Source organism: Sturnira hondurensis, unplaced genomic scaffold (assembly GCF_014824575.4).
Source record: "Sturnira hondurensis isolate 20B ecotype Veracruz unplaced genomic scaffold, ASM1482457v3 Scaffold0017394, whole genome shotgun sequence".
Lineage (NCBI taxonomy): Eukaryota > Metazoa > Chordata > Mammalia > Chiroptera > Phyllostomidae > Sturnira > Sturnira hondurensis.
This window is the reverse complement of record NW_028090025.1, coordinates 631198-650102: the sequence shown is the minus strand read 5'-3', so window position 1 is coordinate 650102 and position 18905 is coordinate 631198. Positions and strand designations below refer to the sequence as shown.

Below are 18905 nucleotides of genomic sequence, written 5' to 3'. Positions count from 1 at the left end.
AATTCAAAACAGCAGAGTCTTTATAAAGCCAGCCAGCCTGAAAGCAGGGATGGGGGAAAGGTACAAAGAACCACCCCTTCTCCCCAAAAGAAGGAGGAATAATTACCCCTGCCTACTCCTGGCAGAAAGAAAACTGAGGAAAACAAGACACTCAACAGGAGCAGCCTGTATGAGATTGGAACATAACCCTGAACATTCTGTTACACTGAAGGTGACATTAACACTGTTCAGAATCAGTACTGAATCCAAATCTTGGAAATAAGTGATTTGGCTCTTCTATTTTTGGTGAACTGAACATCAGCAACAACAGATCAAAGAAAAATCAAAAGATCAAATGAAAAAAATACCACCAGAATAAATGGTTCATTATTCCTATGCAGCTTTCAAGACTGCTGCTTCCTTCAACCTATATGCTCTGTTAGGGAAAATTTTGTGTGAGAAAAGGAAGAGAGAGGACTGTCTCTCACCTGGTGGTTCTCATTTTCCGTTGGCACCTTCTTCTTCTCAACAGTTTGATCTCTAGAAGAAGGTAAAAGTGCTATTTAGTTTACTCGTGAACTTTATCAGTCTAAAATGAATTACCAATTGTAGATTTAGGTTTTAACGTTCTTTCCAAATTAGAAATAGTGTGAGCCTCATTGAGTTCAAGCTAATGTTGCCTTCATAAACTCTGCTACTAAAGAGAAATTTCAGTTGCCCCACTGAAAAAGAGAGAGGGAGGAGAGGAAGAGAGACTAAAGACAATTACTAGTCGAGAAACTCAGGAGATGATTAGAAGGAATAAACAACTTGGAGAACAAAGATGTGAGGAAGGAAATCATTAAAAACCAAAAATGAAAAAAATCATCCTTTTCAAACTTCCCTTTCTATTAGGAAGGGTCAGCCTCCTCTACTGTATGACACAGAATACCACTTTAGGTATACTCAACTGTTTCTTAGCTTTGTTCAAGTACAGATCTTCATCAGTGAGTTCTTGTTCTTCTGGAACAGAGCATCTCCTGCAGTACAGAGAAAAAATCATCTTTTGGAAACAAAATGTGTCCTTTGCTTTACCCTTTCCTTTCTCACAATTGTGACAGGCAGCTTAATAACCCTCTAACCTTATAAAGCTCAGATCCAACCACACTATAAAACCTGTGGGTAGGAGTGAGGGAAGATGGCGATGGAGTAGGTTGGAGTGATTCCAGTTCCCGTACCCCTGGGAGGGAGTCCTGGCAGATCTACTGAAGAACAACGCAATCAACCAACAGTTCCCCAGTATTTATGAAAATAAGAGACCAGAGATTGTGATGGAGGGACCAGAAAGCTACAGGTCAGTGGGGACTCCAGGACGTGAGTAAAGGCAAAAGTGGGGGCAGGGACCAGGCCCATGCCCTCACCTAAAAGCCTCAGTGCGGCCACCGAAGTCCGGGTACAGAGGCTTTGGTCTGGGACCAGCACCGGGGGAGGCGGCTACAGAGGGAACTTTGGAAACCGGGCACCTGGCGGGTCTACAGCAGACTCTTTGGGAGCCTTGGGCCTGCTGCAGGGTCTGTGGGAGAGAACTGACTCCCTTTCTCCCTGTCTAGGCAAGGCTGGGCAATACCAGGCAGAGACCTGTCTGGCTTAAGTTTACAGAAAAGGTAACAAGGACAAAAGGCCGTGTTCAACTGCAGACTCTGTGGTCGCCAGCCTGCCAGCCCGCCAGCCTGCCAGCCCGGGAGAATTGAGAGGAGCATTGTCGTCACCAGTCTGGCTGGGGATTGGGCTCGGCTGACAGGCAGGCTTCCTGGAGAAGTTTTTTTTGGAAAGTGGACTGAGGTGTTCTCCTGCGACAGCAGCTTCCCTTGCTTCCCACCCAGCCTGGCAGCCATCCAGAGGAGGGACGGAAGCACTTGACTCCCACCACAGGACTGGGAAGGACAGTGCGAGATCCCACAGGACCCAGGCAGCCTGCCAGGTGTGCAGCCACCTTCACCCCAGTCTGGTAGCCTGGCTGGCACGCGGATGTGCACCTGCACCTACAATCCAGCCCACAGAGGGGTCCTGCTGAAACCAGACAAACCGGATTGGACAGTTTGAAACAAACAAGGGAAGGTTTTTTTGTTTTGGGGGAGTTTTTTAGCAACCTTATTTTTTTTAATTTTATTATTGCTTTATCTGTCAATGCTTTGTTCCTCTTCTTTATTTTTCCCTGTTTGAATCCTTCTTCCTTTCTTCCCAAACTTATGCCTTATTCCTCCTTTCTCCTGCCTTTTTTGGTGTTTGTTTGTTTGTTTCTTTGCTGCTTTGTTTCCTTTTACACACAAGAGACACAAACAACTGGGAACTGCGAGAGGACCAGAGTGAGACCCAAAGAGGGGGCATCTCAACAACAGAGATAGAGAGACAAATTTCACTTTGCTATAGCAGAGAAGCCTCAAATTGCTGCATAGTTGTATTATTTTTTTCATTATTCTCACTTCTTTTATATTTCAATAGTATCTTTGTATTCCTCCTCTTTCTGTATGGGATTCTTAGTCTTGGCTGGTTATATTGTATTCTTTGACAGGTTACCACTGCTCTTTCCTTCACAGTGTATTGCTAATTTTCCATACTTCACACCACTGGTTTTCCTTTGGCACACTACTCCAAGCACTATACCACCTATTCAGACAGATCACATAGAGTCTGTCAAATGATTGTTCCTCTAATATTATAGTAAATAATACCTGTTCTATACAACTCTAAATACTTCACAACACATCTTTTGAATCTTAGCCCACTTTACAGGTTCCTGAATTCTATTACTATAGTGATTAACTCTATTTTTTCACACGTTACACCTAGTTACTATTCTTTACTCTCACCTTAGCTCAAAATCTAACCGCCCACAACCTCACTGATTTCTAGATCCAACTCACAAGACTTCCCTTTCCCACAAGAGATTTATCTTTTTCCATCCTTTCTTAAAAGTTGCAAGACGTGTTGAAGATTACGGATAACACTATATATAGCCTAAAGATTTTTCTATCTCTTCTCTACCAGCTGTGACTGTAAATAACATAAAATACTTTTCTGTTGTCATAAACCATTTTACCACCCCCTCCAACTGATCACACACCCACAAAAAAAAAGGAGTAGGTGGAAGCGGAGAACACCAAGATACCTGCAGGGGACTGCACTACTGAATTTCACAGGCATTCCACCACAAAGTTCACACCATAAACCCAGGGAGTCAAAACAGATCAATTTAAGAAGCTGAGGCTAACAAGAAGAGTCTCACGAACACAGGGAAGAAAAGAAAGAATACCCAAATGAAAGAAAAGGTGGAAGTATCAGAAAGAATGTTAGAAGAAATAGAGGCAAGTCAACTATCAGATATTGAATTCAAAGCACTGGTTATCAGGAAACTCGAAGGGCTCACAATGAGCTAACAGAAACTACAGAGGAGCTACAATGAAGTCACCAAAAACTATATCAACATGAAAAAGAAAATATAAACCATCAGCAAAGGCCAAAAAGAAATGAAGAATAACATTTCTGAACTGAAGAACAAAGTGGAAGGAATCAAAAGCAGGATCGATGAGGAAGATTGTATCAGTGAGTTGGAGGACAAAGCAGAAAGAAACTCCCAGAAAGAGGAAGAAAAGGAAAAGAGGCTCAGAAAGAATGGAGAGAGATTAAGAGAAATGCAATACAATATGAAACATAATAATATCCGAATAATAGGGATACCAGAAGGAGAAGAAGAAGAACAAGGGAAAGAAAACCTATGTGAAAGAGTAATGATGGAAAATTTCCTTAATTTCTTGAGAGAAAAAGTCACACGAATCCAGGAAACACAGAGAGTTCCAATCATGAGGAACCAAAAGAGGCCCATTTCAAGACACATCATCATTAAAATGGCAAACCTCCAAGACAAAGAGAGAATCCTAAAGGCAGCAGGGGAGAAAAAGGAAGTAACATACAAGGGAGCCAAAATGAGGTTGGCTACTGACTTTTTGATGGAAACACTCCAAGAAAGAAGAGAATGGCAAGAAATATTCCATGTAATGAGAACCAGAGGTTTACAACTAAGGCTACTTTACCAAGCAAGGCTCTCAGTCAAAATAGAAGGCCAAATAAAGAGTTTCCAAGACAAAAGTAGTCTAAAAGAATACGCCTCCACCAAACCAGCTCTACAAGAATTACTAAAAGGGCTGCTTTAGGAATGGAACAAAAAGAGAGAGATAGAGAGTAACACAGGTACACAAATGGCAATGAATAAGTACCTTTCAATAATAACCTTAAATGTAAATGGATGACATGCACCAATTAAAAGACATAGAAGAGCTGAATGGATAAGAAAACATGACCCACACATATGCTGCCTACAAGACACCCACCTAAGGTCAAAAGACCACCACAGACTAAAAGTGAAAGGATGGAAACAAATTTTCCAAGCAACCGGACAGGAAAAAAACAGGTTAGCAATTCTAATATCAGAGAAAATAGACTTCAAAAAAAGTGCCATAAAGAAAGACCCAGAAGGTCACTTCATAATACTCAAGGGAAAAATCCACCAAGAAAACATTAACATTGTAAATATATATGCCCCCAACATTGTAGCACCCAAATATATAAAGAAAATCTTAGAAGACCTCAAGAAAGATATTGACAGCAACAAAATTATACTTGGGGATCTTAACAGTCCACTGTCAAAAATGGAGAGATCTTCCAAACAAAATATCAACAAAGATATTGGGGCATTAAACAAAACCCCAGATGAAATGAACTTAACTGATATATATAGAGCCCTTCATCCCAATGAAGCTAAATACACATTCTTTTCAAATGCACATGGAACATTTTCACAGATAGATCACATGATAGGACACAAAACGAGCCCCAACAAATTCAAAAAAATTGAAATCATACAAAGCATTTTCTCTGACCACAAGGGACTAAAATTGGAAACCAACCTCACAGGAAATAACCCAAAACACTCAAAATCATGGAGACTGAATGGTATGCTATTAAACAACGAATGGGTCAAGATTGAAATTAGGGAAGAAATCAAAAATTTCTGGAAACAAAGAAAAAATGAATTCATAAGAACCGAAAACTTATGTGACACAGTGAAGGCAGTCCTGAGAGGGAAGTTCATAGCAATATAGGCTTACGTAAAGAAGATAGAAATATTTAAAACAAACAACCAAACCCTATACTGGCAAGAACTCGAGGAAAAAAACAAAGACAACCCAGATCAAGTAGAAGGAAGAAAATAACCAAGGTAAGAGCAGAATTAAATGACATAGGGAATTAAAGCACCATTCTAAAGATCAATGAATCCAGGAGTTGGTTTTTCGAAAGATAAACAAAATAGACAAGCCTTTAAGTAGGCTCATCAAGAAAAGAAGAGAGAGATGCCCTGGCTGGTGTAGCTCAGTGGATTGAGCACGGGCCTGCGAACCAGAGTCTCGCGGTTCGATTCCCAGTCAGGGCACATACCTAGGTTGCAGGCCAGTTCCCGGCAGCGGACACACAATACATTGTGTGTCCTCGGCAGAAGCAACCACACATTGATATTTCTCTCCCTCTCTCCTTCCCTTCCCCGCTAAAGATAAATAAAAATATTTTAAAAAAATAAAGTATATCTTTAAAAAAAAAGAAGAGAGTGGACACAAATAAACACAATCAGAAATGAAAGAGGTGAGATTACCACTGATAAAACAGAAATAGAAGGAATTATAAGAAATTAATATGAAGAACTGTATGCCAAGAAATTTGAAAACCTATGTGAAACAGACAAATTTCTAGAATAATATGATCTTCTAAAACTCAATGAGAAAGAAGCAGAAAGACTGAACAGACCAATAACAGCAGATGAAATTGAAGCAGTAATCAAAAATCTCCTGACAAACAAAATGCCTGCACAGGAGAATTGTATGAAACATTTAAGGAACGGGTAACCCCTATCATTCACAGATTATTTTAAAAAATTCAAAATGATGGGAAACTCCCAAACTCTTTTTATGAAGCCAGCATCATCCTAATTGCAAAACCAGATAGAGACACAACAAAGAAAGAAAACTTCAGGCCAATATCGCTGATGAACATAGACGCTAAAATCCTCAATAAAATATTAGCAAATCACATCCAAAAATACATAAAAAANAAAAAGGACCATAAAGAGAGACCCAGAAGGCCACTTCATAATACTCAAGGGAAGAATCCGCCAAGAAGACATTAACATCGTAAATATATATGCACCCAACATAGGAGCACCCAAATATATAAAGAAAATTCTGGAGGACCTCAAGAAAGACATTGACAGCAACACAATTATAGTAGGGGATTTTCACACCCCACTGTCTAAAATGGACAAATCTTCCAAACAAAATATCAACAAAGATATTGCAGCATTAAACGACACCCTAGACGAAATAGACCTAATTGATATATATACAGTCCTCCATTCCAAAGAAGCTAAATATACATTCTTTTCAAATGCACATGGAACATTTTCAAAGACAGATCACATGATAGGACACCAAACGGGTCTCAATAAATTCAGGAAAATAGAATTCATACTAAGCATTTTCTCTGATCACAAGGGACTGAAATTGGAAACAAACCCCACAGGAAAAAAACCCAAACACCTAAAAGCATGGAGACTGAATGGTATGATATTCAACAATGAATGGGTCAAGACTGAAATTAGGGAAGAAATCAGAAAGTTTCTGGAAACAAATTAAAATGAACTCACAACAACCCAAAACCTATGGGACACAGTGAAGGCAGTCCTGAGAGGGAAGTTCATAGCAATACAGGCTTACCTAAAGAAGATAGAGAACATTTCAAACAAACAACCTAACCCGACGCCTGCAAGAACTTGAGGAACAACAACAAAGACAGCCCAGAGCAAGTAGAAGGAAGGAAATAACCAAGTTCAGAGCAGAATTAAATGACACAGAGACTAAAAGCACAATTCTAAGGATCAATGAATCCAGGAGTTGGTTTTTTGAAAAGATAAACAAAATAGACAAACCTTTAAGTAGGCTCATCAAGAAAAGAAGAGCGAGGACCCAAATAAACACAATCAGAAATGAAAGAGGAGAAATTACAACTGATACCACAAAAATAGAAAGGATTGTAAGAAATTACTATGTGGAACTGTGTGCTAAGAAATTTGAAAACCTCAGTGAAATGGACACGTTTCTAGAAAAATATAATCTTCCAAAACTCAATGAAGAAGAAGCAGAAAGCCTGAACAGGCCAATAACAGCAGATGAAATTGAAGCAGTAATCAAAAAACTCCCATCACACAAAAGCCCTGGACCAGATAGTTTCACAGTCGAATTCTACAAAGCTTTTAAGGAAGAGCTAACCCCTATTCATCAAAGACTATTCCAAAAAATCCCAAAGGAGGGAAAACTCCCCATTTCTTTTTATGAAGCCAGCATCACCCTAATTCCAAAGCCAGATACAGACACAACAAAGAAAGAAAATTACAGGCCAATATCGCCGATGAACATAGACGCTAAAATCCTCAGCAAAATATTAGCAAATCACATCCAAAAATACATCAAAAAGATCATACACCATGACCAAGTGGGATTCATCCCAGGGATGCAAGGATGGTTCAATATACGCAAATCGATAAATACAATACAACACATAAACAAAAGAAAAGACAAAAAGCACATGAGCATATCAACCAAAGTGGGAAAAGCTTTTGATAAGGTTCAACACACATTTATGATAAAGGTACTCAGAAAAATGGGAATAGAGGGAGCATTCCTCAATATAATAAAAGCCATATATGAAAGACCTACAGCCAACATCATACTCAATGGGCAAAAACTAAAAGCTTTTCCACTAAGATCAGGAACAAGACAAGGTTGCCCACTTTCACCACTTCTATTCAATACAGTATTAGAAGTTCTAGCCACAGTGATCATAGAAGGAAAGGAAATAAAAGGCATCCAAATCGGAAAGGAGGAAACAAAACTGTCATTGTTTGCAGGTGACATGATAGTGTACATGGAAAACCCTAGAGCCTCTACCAAAAAAAATTCTGGAACTAATAAATGAATTTGGCAAAACAATGGGATACAAAGTCAATATCCAGAAATCAAAGCATTTTTGTATACCAACAATGAAGCGGCAGAAACAGAAATCAAGAAAAAACAATCCCATTCAATATAGCAAAAACAAAAATAAAATATCTGGGAATAAACCTAACTAAGGAGGTAAAAGACCTGTATGCAGAAAACACAACACTGAAGACAGAAAGCAAGGAAGACACAAATAAATGGAAACATATACCATGTTCATGGATTGGAAGAATTAACATCAAAATGTCCATACTACCCAAAGCAATTTATACATTCAATGCAATACCTATTAAAGTACCAATGGTGTATTTCACAGACATAGAACAAACACTTCAAAAATTTATATGGAACCATAAGAGACCCCGAATAGCAGCTGCAATTTTGACAAAGAAGAACAAAGTAGGAGGGATCACAATACCTGATATCAAGCTGTATTACAAGGCCACTCTAATCAAAACAGCCTGGTACTGACACAAAAACAGGCACATAGACCAATGGAAGAGAACAGAGAGCCCAGAAATAAACCCAACTCTCTATGGACAATTAATATTCGACAAAGGGGGCAAGAACATAAAATGGAGTAAAGACAGCCTTTTCAACAAATTGTGTTGGGAGAACTGGACAGCTACATGCAAAAAAATGAAACTTGAGCACCAACTTACACCATACACCAAAATAAATTTAAGGTGGATAAAAGACTTAAATATAAGCCGTGAAACCATTAAAGCCCTAGAGGAGAGCATTGGCAGGAAAATCTCAGATATTCCACACAGCAATTTTTATTGATACGTCCCCTAGAGCAAGGGATATAAAAGAAAGAATAAACAAATGGGATCTCATCAAAATAAAAGCTTCTGCATGTCTAAGGAAAACAGTATTAAGATAAAAAGAGAAGCAACTGTTTGGGAAAATATATTTGCCAGTGATACCTCAGACAAAGGTTTAATCTCCAAAATATACAAAGAACTTATCCGACTCCACTCTAAGAAGACCAGCAAGCCAATTACAAAATGGGCAAAGGACTTGAACAGACACTTCTCCAAGGAGGACATACAGAGGATCCAAAGACACATGAAGAGATGCTCAATATCGCTTGCTATCAGAGAGATGCAAATTAAAACCACAATGAGATACTACTTTACACCAGTGAGTAGTATAAACAAAGGAATAAAAAACAAATGGAGAGGGTGTGGGGAAAAGGGGACTCTAGTCCACTGTTGGGGGTATTGTAGACTGGTACAACCATTATGGAAAACAGTATGGAATTTTCTCAGAAAACTGAAATTGGACCTGCCCTTTGACCCAGCAATTCCACTGCTAGGTTTGTATCCTAAGAACCCTAAAATACCAATCCCAAAGAACATATGTACCCCAATGTTCATAGCAGCACAATTTACATTAGCCAAGAGTTGGAAGCAAACTAGGTACCCATCAGTAAATGAATGGATCAAAAAACTATGGTACATATACACAATGGAATTCTATACCACAGAAATAAAGAAGGAGCTCCTAGCTTTTGCAACAGCATGGATGGAACTGGAAAGCATTATGCTGAGTGAAATAAGCCAGGTGTTGAAGGACAAATACCAAAGGATCTCACCTTTAACAGGAAGCTATACAACAAAACAAACAAGCAAGCAAAATATAACCGAAGAGACTGAAATAGAGAATAGGCTGACAATGACCAGAAGGGAGGGAGTTTCAGGGGAAATAGGGGAGGGATTTAGAGGAACATATATAAAGGATATGTGGACAACAACTGAGAAGGGTGGAAATGGGAGGGAGGGGGTGAGCATGGGGTGTGGGATGGGATGGGAGTAGTGGACAGAATACTGTTCTTAAAAAATAATTAAATAATTTTTAAAAAAATTTAAAAAAGGACATGAAATCTGAAAGAAAAGATATTGTATTGTTGCTCATGGTGTTTACAGTTATTTTCATTAAAAATAAATTTGTTTAATAAAAAATAAAAAATAAAAACAAAAAATAAACAAAGCAACAAACATCAAATGTTGGAGAGGTTGTGGGGAAAAGGGGACCCTAGTTCATTGTTGGTGGGATTGCAGACTGGTACAACCACTATGGAAAACAGTATGGAGTTTTCTAAGAAAACTGAAAATGTACATGCCTTTTGACCCAGCAATTCCACTGTTAGGAGTATATTCTAAGAACCCTCAAACAACAATCCAAAAGAACCTATGCACACCAATGGTCATTGCAGCACAATTTACTATAGCCAAGAGTTGAAAGCAACCTAGATGCTCATCAGTAAATGAATGGATCACAAAGCTATGGTACATTTACACAATGTAATTCTATGCTGCAGAAAGGAAGAAGGAGCTCCTACCCTTTGCAACATCATGGATGAACCTGGAAACTATTATGCTGAGTGAAATAAGCCAAGTGGTAAAAAACAAATATCATATGATCTCACCTTTATCAAAAACCTAAACGACAAAACATACAAGCAAGCACTATATGACCAAAGACACTGAAATAGAGAACAGGCTGACAGGGACCAGAGGGCAGAGGGGAGAGAATCACCGGGGAAAAGGGGAAGAATTCACAGGAACAAGTATAAAGGAGACATGGACCCTAACTAGGGTGGGGGGTGGAAATGGGAGGGAGGTGGGGAGCAGGGGAGGGGGGACAGGGCTGGGAATATAAGACAGAAAACTGTACTTGAACAATAATTAAATAAAAAATACCTGTGCGTAGGTTAATGTATAGCAATTCTTATTTCAAGGCATAGCACCATCTAATTATTTGGGGGGGTATATATCACTTGTCTCCCCAGATATTCAAAGTACTTGACAGCTACAACATTCATATTATTGTGGATATGGCAAAGCATAATTTCTACTCCTATACACTTAAGTTCAAGCACATGACATATTTGCTTGAGATTCCATACAGAGAGAATATTGCTCTTGCCTCTCCTGTACTAAGAAAGTAATTCCCAAGATTCAGGCTACAAGGATGAGGACTCCTAAACCAGGTAAAGATACCTATAGTAGAAAAGAAAAGGCTTTGATAGAAAGCAGCAATAAGGAAATAAGAGCTTATATCATAAAAAGAACAGAGGGAGACTAGCAAAGAGAAGAAAAAGGAGAATTTTATAAATGAGAAGATATACATATATTTGCTATATATAAAGCATGAGGAGGATTTTAGAGGAGTAAAAACAAAGTAGTACTAGAAAAAACATTAAATGGTCAAAAGAAATCCTAGAAACAAATAAAAATTACTAATAACTGGAAAACCTGTCCTATACCCATTTTATAGGGTGGCAAAGTATCCTGGAAGGCTGTTTCCTGAACTAAGAGTAAACCCATAGGAGAGACAGGATTCAAGAAATGAAACTTCTAAGCACTCAGTCCCATATTCTAATCAGGATCCCAATTGCTCTCTCCATGGAGAGATGCTTAGACACAGCTGGAGAATATGAAGGAATGCTTACTCATTACAGACCTAGATTTTCTTTACTCAATTTCCTGCACTTGAAACATTTTTTCTAAAATACATACTCTGTTTTAGTACCTTTTTTATTTTTCTTTCTTTTTTTGTAATCTTGAGAGTACTCTTATTAAAGCTGGGAACAGCAAAACAAAGGAAGGACTTGGAATAGAAAAAGCAACAGGAGATATCCTAGGTGGGCTGCTTTGACTCAATGGAAAGTCAGAGAAAAAGAGAGCCCTGGAGACAGGTTCAGGGGCTTAGCTCAGGATGAGCTGCCACTGCCCATTGCTCCCCAGGTTACAAGTTTAGGAAACCCTTAGAGTTTATGAGGTACACGCCTGACAGGGAAGAATGGCCTTGGCTGTGTTCCTGGGAATGAGAACACCTAGTACTTTTTTTTTTCAATAAGCATTTGTCCTGAGGAGAAAAGGAACTGCATCTCAGCTGAAATGAAGCAAATTGAGTTATTGTTTTAAACCTATGTGACTACTGAATCAAATAAAAAATATCTGTTAAATTGAAATGAATGCCCATGGATATGTCAGGCACTATCTAGATGTTCAATGCTACAAGGAACATATAGAACATTAAGAAGACAAACATGTAGGGGTACTTGGAAGATGGCGGCAAGGTAGGTGGGAGTTTAACCCATTTTCTCCTATACCCAACTGGGACCCCTAGCTGATCTTCCGAAGAACAGAGTGAACAGCAAATGGAATCCCAGCTTATATGAAGTTTGGAGGCCAAAATTGAAGAGGGCATTAAAAAACTGAGGGTAAGGAAAGTTTGTAGGCAGATGGGATAGTCACCGGGCTCTGAACCTAGGACTGCACTCTGGTGGCTGTGGCTCCCATCCCTGCTGCTATAGGACTTTTGGAGGAAAACCAGGTTAGTGATCCTAACTTTGCAGCTCCCTCCTCTCCGACAGCAAAGAAGCCAGTCCTGCCTAGGAAAGACCTGGATGCTTAAAGTCGCTGGGAGGATAAAGATGCAGTGCAAGACACACAGCCAGGGGTATTCCCTACCTTGGACTCTGGTCGCTGGCCAGGACAGTGCCAGAGAAAGCGGGGAGCAGGCAGACACCTAGGGATGGGAGAAGTGTTGGGCTGTGACTGACTGTGACCCAGAGAGTCTCAGGATTGGTCAGAGAGTTGGGCTATGTGAAAAGCGAGGTGCTTATTAAGAACACAAACCGTAACCCGGCAAAATTTGCTCAGAGAAAATGGCATGAAGATGCTGTGCAAGGATCTCTCCTGCTCAGTAGTCGGGCCAGCAAACAGGGAGGAGGAGGGGCACCTACATCAGAGGAGGGCAGCAAGGGTTCAGAGACTTAGGACTCCTCAGGGAAACTCAATTTAATAGAGAACTAAACTGCCCTAAAAGGATGTGAGAGTGTACAGTACCTAAGCCAGCAAAGAGGAAGGAGGAGAGGTTCAAGTTGGTCCTAAGCAGTGAACCTCACAGGTGGCACAACGTGGTGGCTTAAAGGTGCCAGCCTGGTTCAGATGGACAGTGGCTGCAGTGCAGCACTCTGAGGGCTTGGGCTGGAGGCTGGGCACCTGGGAATATTGCAGTCCAGACTGAGCCTCTATCCTTGAAAAACCACAGGAAAAGAAAAGAGCAAAGCCCAGCCACCCTCTGCCCACCCATAGAAAAAAAGGAAGACACAGAACTTGCTTGGCAGGTTTAATGTCAGCAGGAGGCTTTCCCCCGCTCTAAGTGTGACACAATAGACCTGGAGCTGTGAAAGGACCAAAGAACCAAAGACAGAACCAGAAAGAGATCAGAAGTCTAATGCCAAATGGGAAACTGAGACAAATTTCACTTTCCTATCCTACAGAACTTACATTTTATTTTTTATTTTTATTTTTATTATTATTCCTTTTATTATTTTTTTGTTTCTCTTCATTTGGTTTAATTTTCTTCAATCTGTTTGTTTAATTGCATTGTTTGCTATTCTTGGTTCTCCCTTTTACATTGCATTTTAATTTTTCTTCTCTCACTTCACTTGTATTCCAATAACATACTACCCTTGGTCTTTTACTTTCTATTCTTTTTATTCAGATCATATATTTCTTGTCCTATTATTGTTGTTTCTATAATTTTATAAATAATTTTATAAGTAATTGTTGTTCCATATTATTGTAAATCCTACACAGCACCCTTCCCTGGTCTTGGCCCATTTCACTGTCTTCCTGAACTTTACTACTCTTGTGGTTAACTTTATTCTCTCATACATCATGCCTAGTTCCTATCCCTTACTCTCACTATATCTTACCATCTAACCACACACAAGTGCCCTGTTTTCTGGATTCAGCTCATATTCTTTCTCCCTTCTAATAAGAGTCTTATCTCTTTTTCACCTTTTAAAAAATATTTTATTTATGTATTTTTGAGAGAGGGGAAGGGAGGGAGAGATGGAGAGAAACATCAGTGTGTGGTCCCCCTACTGGGGGACCAGGCCCACAACCCAGGCATGTGTCCTAGATTGGAAATCAAAATGGTGAACCTTTAATTTGCAGGCTGGCACTCAATCTACTGAGCCACGCTAACCTGGGCCTCTTTTTCACTTTTTATAAAGAATAGGTAGGAGGGTGAAATATCATGGTAATCACTGTACTTCTCCAAAGGATCTTCTATCTGTTCTCTACTTGTGGGCACTGTAAATTCCATAGAACACACTCCTGCTACCTTATTCCATTTCACCTTCCCCCTGCCACTGATCACACACAAGACAAGGTGGGAATTGTAAACACTAGTAAACCTGCTGGAGGTGAGAACCCCCCAACAAAGGAACCACCAACAGGTAAAACTCAAGTACAAGAGAGCCCATACAAACAAAAGAAAGGATAACCCTAGAGTATCCAGATGAGTAAATCAAACAGACCACACCACTGAATCCTATAGAACTTCTACCACAGAAGTTTGCCCTACTAAGACAGTTAGCAAAGCAGAGCATCAGGAAGCACAGGAACAAAAACAGTCATCTAAAATGGGGAGACAAAGGAAGAATTTGCAATCAAAAGGAATGGAAGACTCCTCACTAAAAGAGGTAAATAAGATGGAGGCAAGCAAAGTATCAAATAAAATTCAAAAGAATGGTTATAAGGATGCTCAAAAAACTCTCATACAACTACAAGGAACTGAGTAAGAACTACAATAGTATGAAAAAGGAAACAGAGCATTATGCTAAGTCAAATAAGCCAGGTGGTGAGGGACAAGTACCATATGATCTCACCTTTAACTGGAACATAATCAACAAAAGAAAAAAGCAAACAAAATATAACCAGAGAAATTGAAATTAAGAACAATCTAACAATAGCCAAAGGGGAGGGGGAAGGGGACAGTTGGGAGAAGGGTTTTCAGGAACTACTATAAGGGACACATGGACAAAACTAAGGGGAAGGATGGAAGCAAGGGAGGGAGCTGGGTTTGTCTGGAATGGAGGGGAGTGGTGGGGAGAAAATGCAGACAACTATAATTGAACAACAATAATTTTTTTTAAAAAAAGAAAAAGGAAATAGAAACTATAAACAAGAACCAAACCCTGCTGGTGTGATTCAGTGGATTGAACTCCAACCTGAAAACGAAGGGTTGCTGGTTCAATTCCTAGTCAGGGTACATGCCTGGGTTGCGGGCCAGCTCTCCGGTAGGGGACGTTCAATAGGCAACCACACATTAATGTTTCTCTCCATTTCTTTCTCCCTCCCTCCCTCCTGCCCAAAAAATAAATAAAATATTTCAACAAAAGAGAAAGACCCAGGAAGAAATGAAGAATGTAATTTCTGAAATTAAAAAAACACACTAGAAGGAATTACAAGCTGACTGGATGAAGCAGAGGAATGAATTAGTGAGCTGGAAGACAAGGTAAAACGAAACATGCAGGTAAAGCATCTACAAGACAAAAAGACTCAAAACTATGAAGATAGCTTAAGGGAATGGCAAGACAACACAAAATGCAACAATATTCGAGTCATAGGAATACCAGAAAAAGATGAAAAGGAGCAAGGGATAGAAAACCTCTTTAAAAGAATAAAGATGGAAAACTTTCCAAATTTGGAGAGGGGAAAAAACATGCAAGTTCAGGAAGCACAGCAGGTCCCAAACAAGGTGAATCCAAAGAGGTCTACTGCAAGACATATCATAATAAAATGCCAAGTTAAAAGACCAAAATAGAATTTTAAAAGCAGCAAGGGAGAAACAAGAAGCAACATACAGTGGAGGTCCAATAAGGCTAGTAGAAGTTTTTTTTAACACATACACTACAGGCCAGGAGAAAATGGCAAAAATATTCCCAGTCATGAAAACCACAGGCCTGCAACAAAGAGATCTCTACCCAGTAAGGTTCTGAATTAAAATGGAAGGTGAAATAAGGAGTTTCCCATACAAAAGAAGGCTGCAAGAATACACCTCCACCAAACCAGCACTGAAAGACATGCTAAAGGGACTACTATAAGAAGAGAAAGGAATAGAATGAGAAGGAGAGGAACACAGATACAAAGAGGGAAAATGAATAAATACCTATCAACAATAACTTTAAATGATAATAAATTAAATGTTCCAATCAAAAGACATAGAGTAGTTAAATGGATAAGAAAACATGACCGAGAGAGACTGGGAGATGGCGGTGAAGTAGGACAGAGAGGATTCTGCTTCCCCCCACACATGGGAGAAAAACCTGGCTGATCTGTGGAGGAACACAGCAAATAGCCAACAGTGCCCCAGCATATGAGAAAATAGGAGACCAGAAATTGTAGCAGACACCGAAAGACCAGACAGTGAGGAGATGACTTCAGGACAATGAGGTCCGAGGGACCAGCACGGCATCCGCAACCAGCACGGGTCTGCCATGGACTCTATGGGAGCTGAGGGCCGGCAGCAGGGTCCTTGAGAGAGAGCCTGATCACCAGCTCCCTCCCTGCCTGGCCTGCTCCTGTGTAGAAGGTTTGACTGGGAGAAATTTCTTGAAAAGTAAACTGCTTGGGGGATCCAACTGTGACAGCCACTTGGCCTGCTCCCCACCCAGCCTTGCAGCAATCCCGAGGTTGGGCAGACGGCCTGGCATCCCCCAGAGCACTAGGAAAGGTTCACTCCCAAGCCTGCCAGACTAGGGAAGCCTGGGCAGGCACACCCGCCTGCACCCCAGCCCACTGTGATGACTTTGGGGAAAGAATGCTCTGAAGAGGACCTGGAATCCCTGGGTGGGACGCTGGGGAGAGGTGCTGGAATGAATCTTGGGAGAGTGCTCACCAGACTGGCTGAGTACACTGAGAAGGGAAAAAGGCCACACCAATCCCCCTCAAACTGCTGCAGCCAGTGAGACCAGAAAAACCAGTTTAGCCAGCTGGAGACCAACAAGAGGTGGGTTTTTTTAAGTGATCTTTTATTTTAACTTTATTATTGTTTTATCTTCCAATACCTTTTCCTCTCTTTCCTTCTTTCTTGTTCTATTCCATCTTCCTTTCTTTCCAAACTTACCACTTTTTCCTCCCTTCTCTTGCCTTTTTTTTTACCCACAAGTGAAACAAAAAACTTGGAACCGCAAAAAGACCAGAGTTGGACCCAAATAGGGGGCATTGACCCAACAGTAGAGACATCTCTCTACCCAAAGGTAGAGACAGAGAGACAAATTTCACTTTGATATAGCAGAGAAACTACAAGGTACTGCATATTTGTATTACTTTTTTCACTATTCTTACATCTTTTATTTTAATAGTATCTTTGTATTCCTCCTCTTTCTGTATAGGCTTCTTTGCCTTGGCTGGTTATATTGTACCATTTTACGGGTTTACCCTGTCTTCTCATACACAGTATATTGCTAATTTACAGTGCCTCACTTCACCTGTGATCCATTAGCACACTATTGAAGGTCCAATACTCCCTGTTCTTGGTATCCCATAGATTAGCCATAGATTCTGTCATATGACTGTTCCTCTAATATTACTGTAAACAATAGCTGTTTCATATTATCATAAATACTATATAACACCCCTCCCAGATCTTAGCCCATTTCATTGTTTTCTTAACTATATCACTGTAGTGGTTAACTCTATTCTCTCACACACTACACCTATTTACTATCCTTTATTCTCACCTTACCTCAGAATCTGACCTCCCACAAGCTCACTGCCTTCTAGATCCAAATCATAAACATTCCCTCCCCAATAAGAGTCTTATCTTCTATCCATCCTTTCTAAAAACTGGCTACTTGGGTTGAAGAATATGGTTATCACTATACATCACTAGCAAAAGGATCACCTATCTCTTCTCTACTGGCTGCTACTGTAAATACCATAAAATACTCTACTGCTGTCATAAACCATTTTGCCTTCTCCTCAAACTAATCACACACAAAAAAGAGTAGGTGGAAGCGGTGAACACCAGGATACCCAATGGAAGTGGAAACCCAAAAACAAAGGAACCACCAACAGATAACAAGAGAAAAAGGTAAAGAAAGGAGTGCAAACCAAACAAGCCTCAATCCAAGACCTATGTAGAAATACAACTAAATAGTGAAGAAACTACCTAGTGCAAACAACTGAACAAGAGCAAAAGAGAATCCTCAAATCTTGTACACAAGGAAGAACTAGCTTCAACACAACCTGTCATCACCAGCACAACAAATTGAAACAGGTGGTGGACAGAGGGACCATCTTTTAACCAACTGGTGGGAAGGACACACAAAAGAAAGACCCCAAAACAACCAAAACCCAAAGACAAACACAGAGCCAACTTAAAGGACAGCCCAAGACCAGTGACCTGGGGAGATAAAGGAACACACACCACTGAATCTCACAAGTATTATGCCACAGAAGTTCACACAATAAACTCAGGAAGCCAGGACAATTCAATTTAAGAAGCTGAAGCTAACAAAAAGAGTCTCACAAACAATGGGAAAACAAACAAAAAATCCCCAAACAAAAGAAAAGGAGGAAGCCTCAGAAAGAATGCTAGATGAAATAGGGGCAAGTCAGCTATCAGATATTGATTTCAAAGCACTGGCTATCAGGAAGTTCAAAGACCTCACAATGAGCTACCAGAAACTAGAGGGGGATTACAATGAACTTACTGCAAAGTATATAAACATGAAAAAGGAAACAGAAACTATCAGCAAGGGCCAAGAGGAAATGAAGAATACAATTTCTGAACTGAATAATACAGTGGAAGGAATAAAAAGCAGGATCCATGAAGCAAAACATCAGATCAGCAGGATGGAGGACAAAGTAGAAAAAAACTCCCAGAAAGAGCAAGAAAAGGAAAAGAGGCTCAGAAAAATGAAGAGGGATTAAGAAAAATGCAAGACAATATGAAATGTAATAATATCCAAATAATAGGGATACCAGAAGGAGAGGAAGAAGAGCAAGGGATAAAAAACCTATTTGAAAA

At 39.9% G+C, this 18905-nt stretch overlaps 1 protein-coding gene across 5 annotated transcripts in view; it reads right to left on the bottom strand.

The window, feature by feature from the left end:
- Nucleotides 1-18905, bottom strand: part of MORC4 (MORC family CW-type zinc finger 4) — a 78954-nt gene that overhangs the window by 16001 nt on the left and 44048 nt on the right. For all 5 annotated transcript variants that reach the window (XM_037067671.1, XM_037067674.1, XM_037067673.1 and 2 more), the window contains 2 exons: nucleotides 930-998; nucleotides 468-519 (listed from right to left, as the gene is read on the bottom strand). In XM_037067671.1, the coding sequence (XP_036923566.1) occupies nucleotides 468-519; nucleotides 930-998 (121 nt within the window). The remainder of the gene's footprint in view (nucleotides 1-467; nucleotides 520-929; nucleotides 999-18905) is intronic.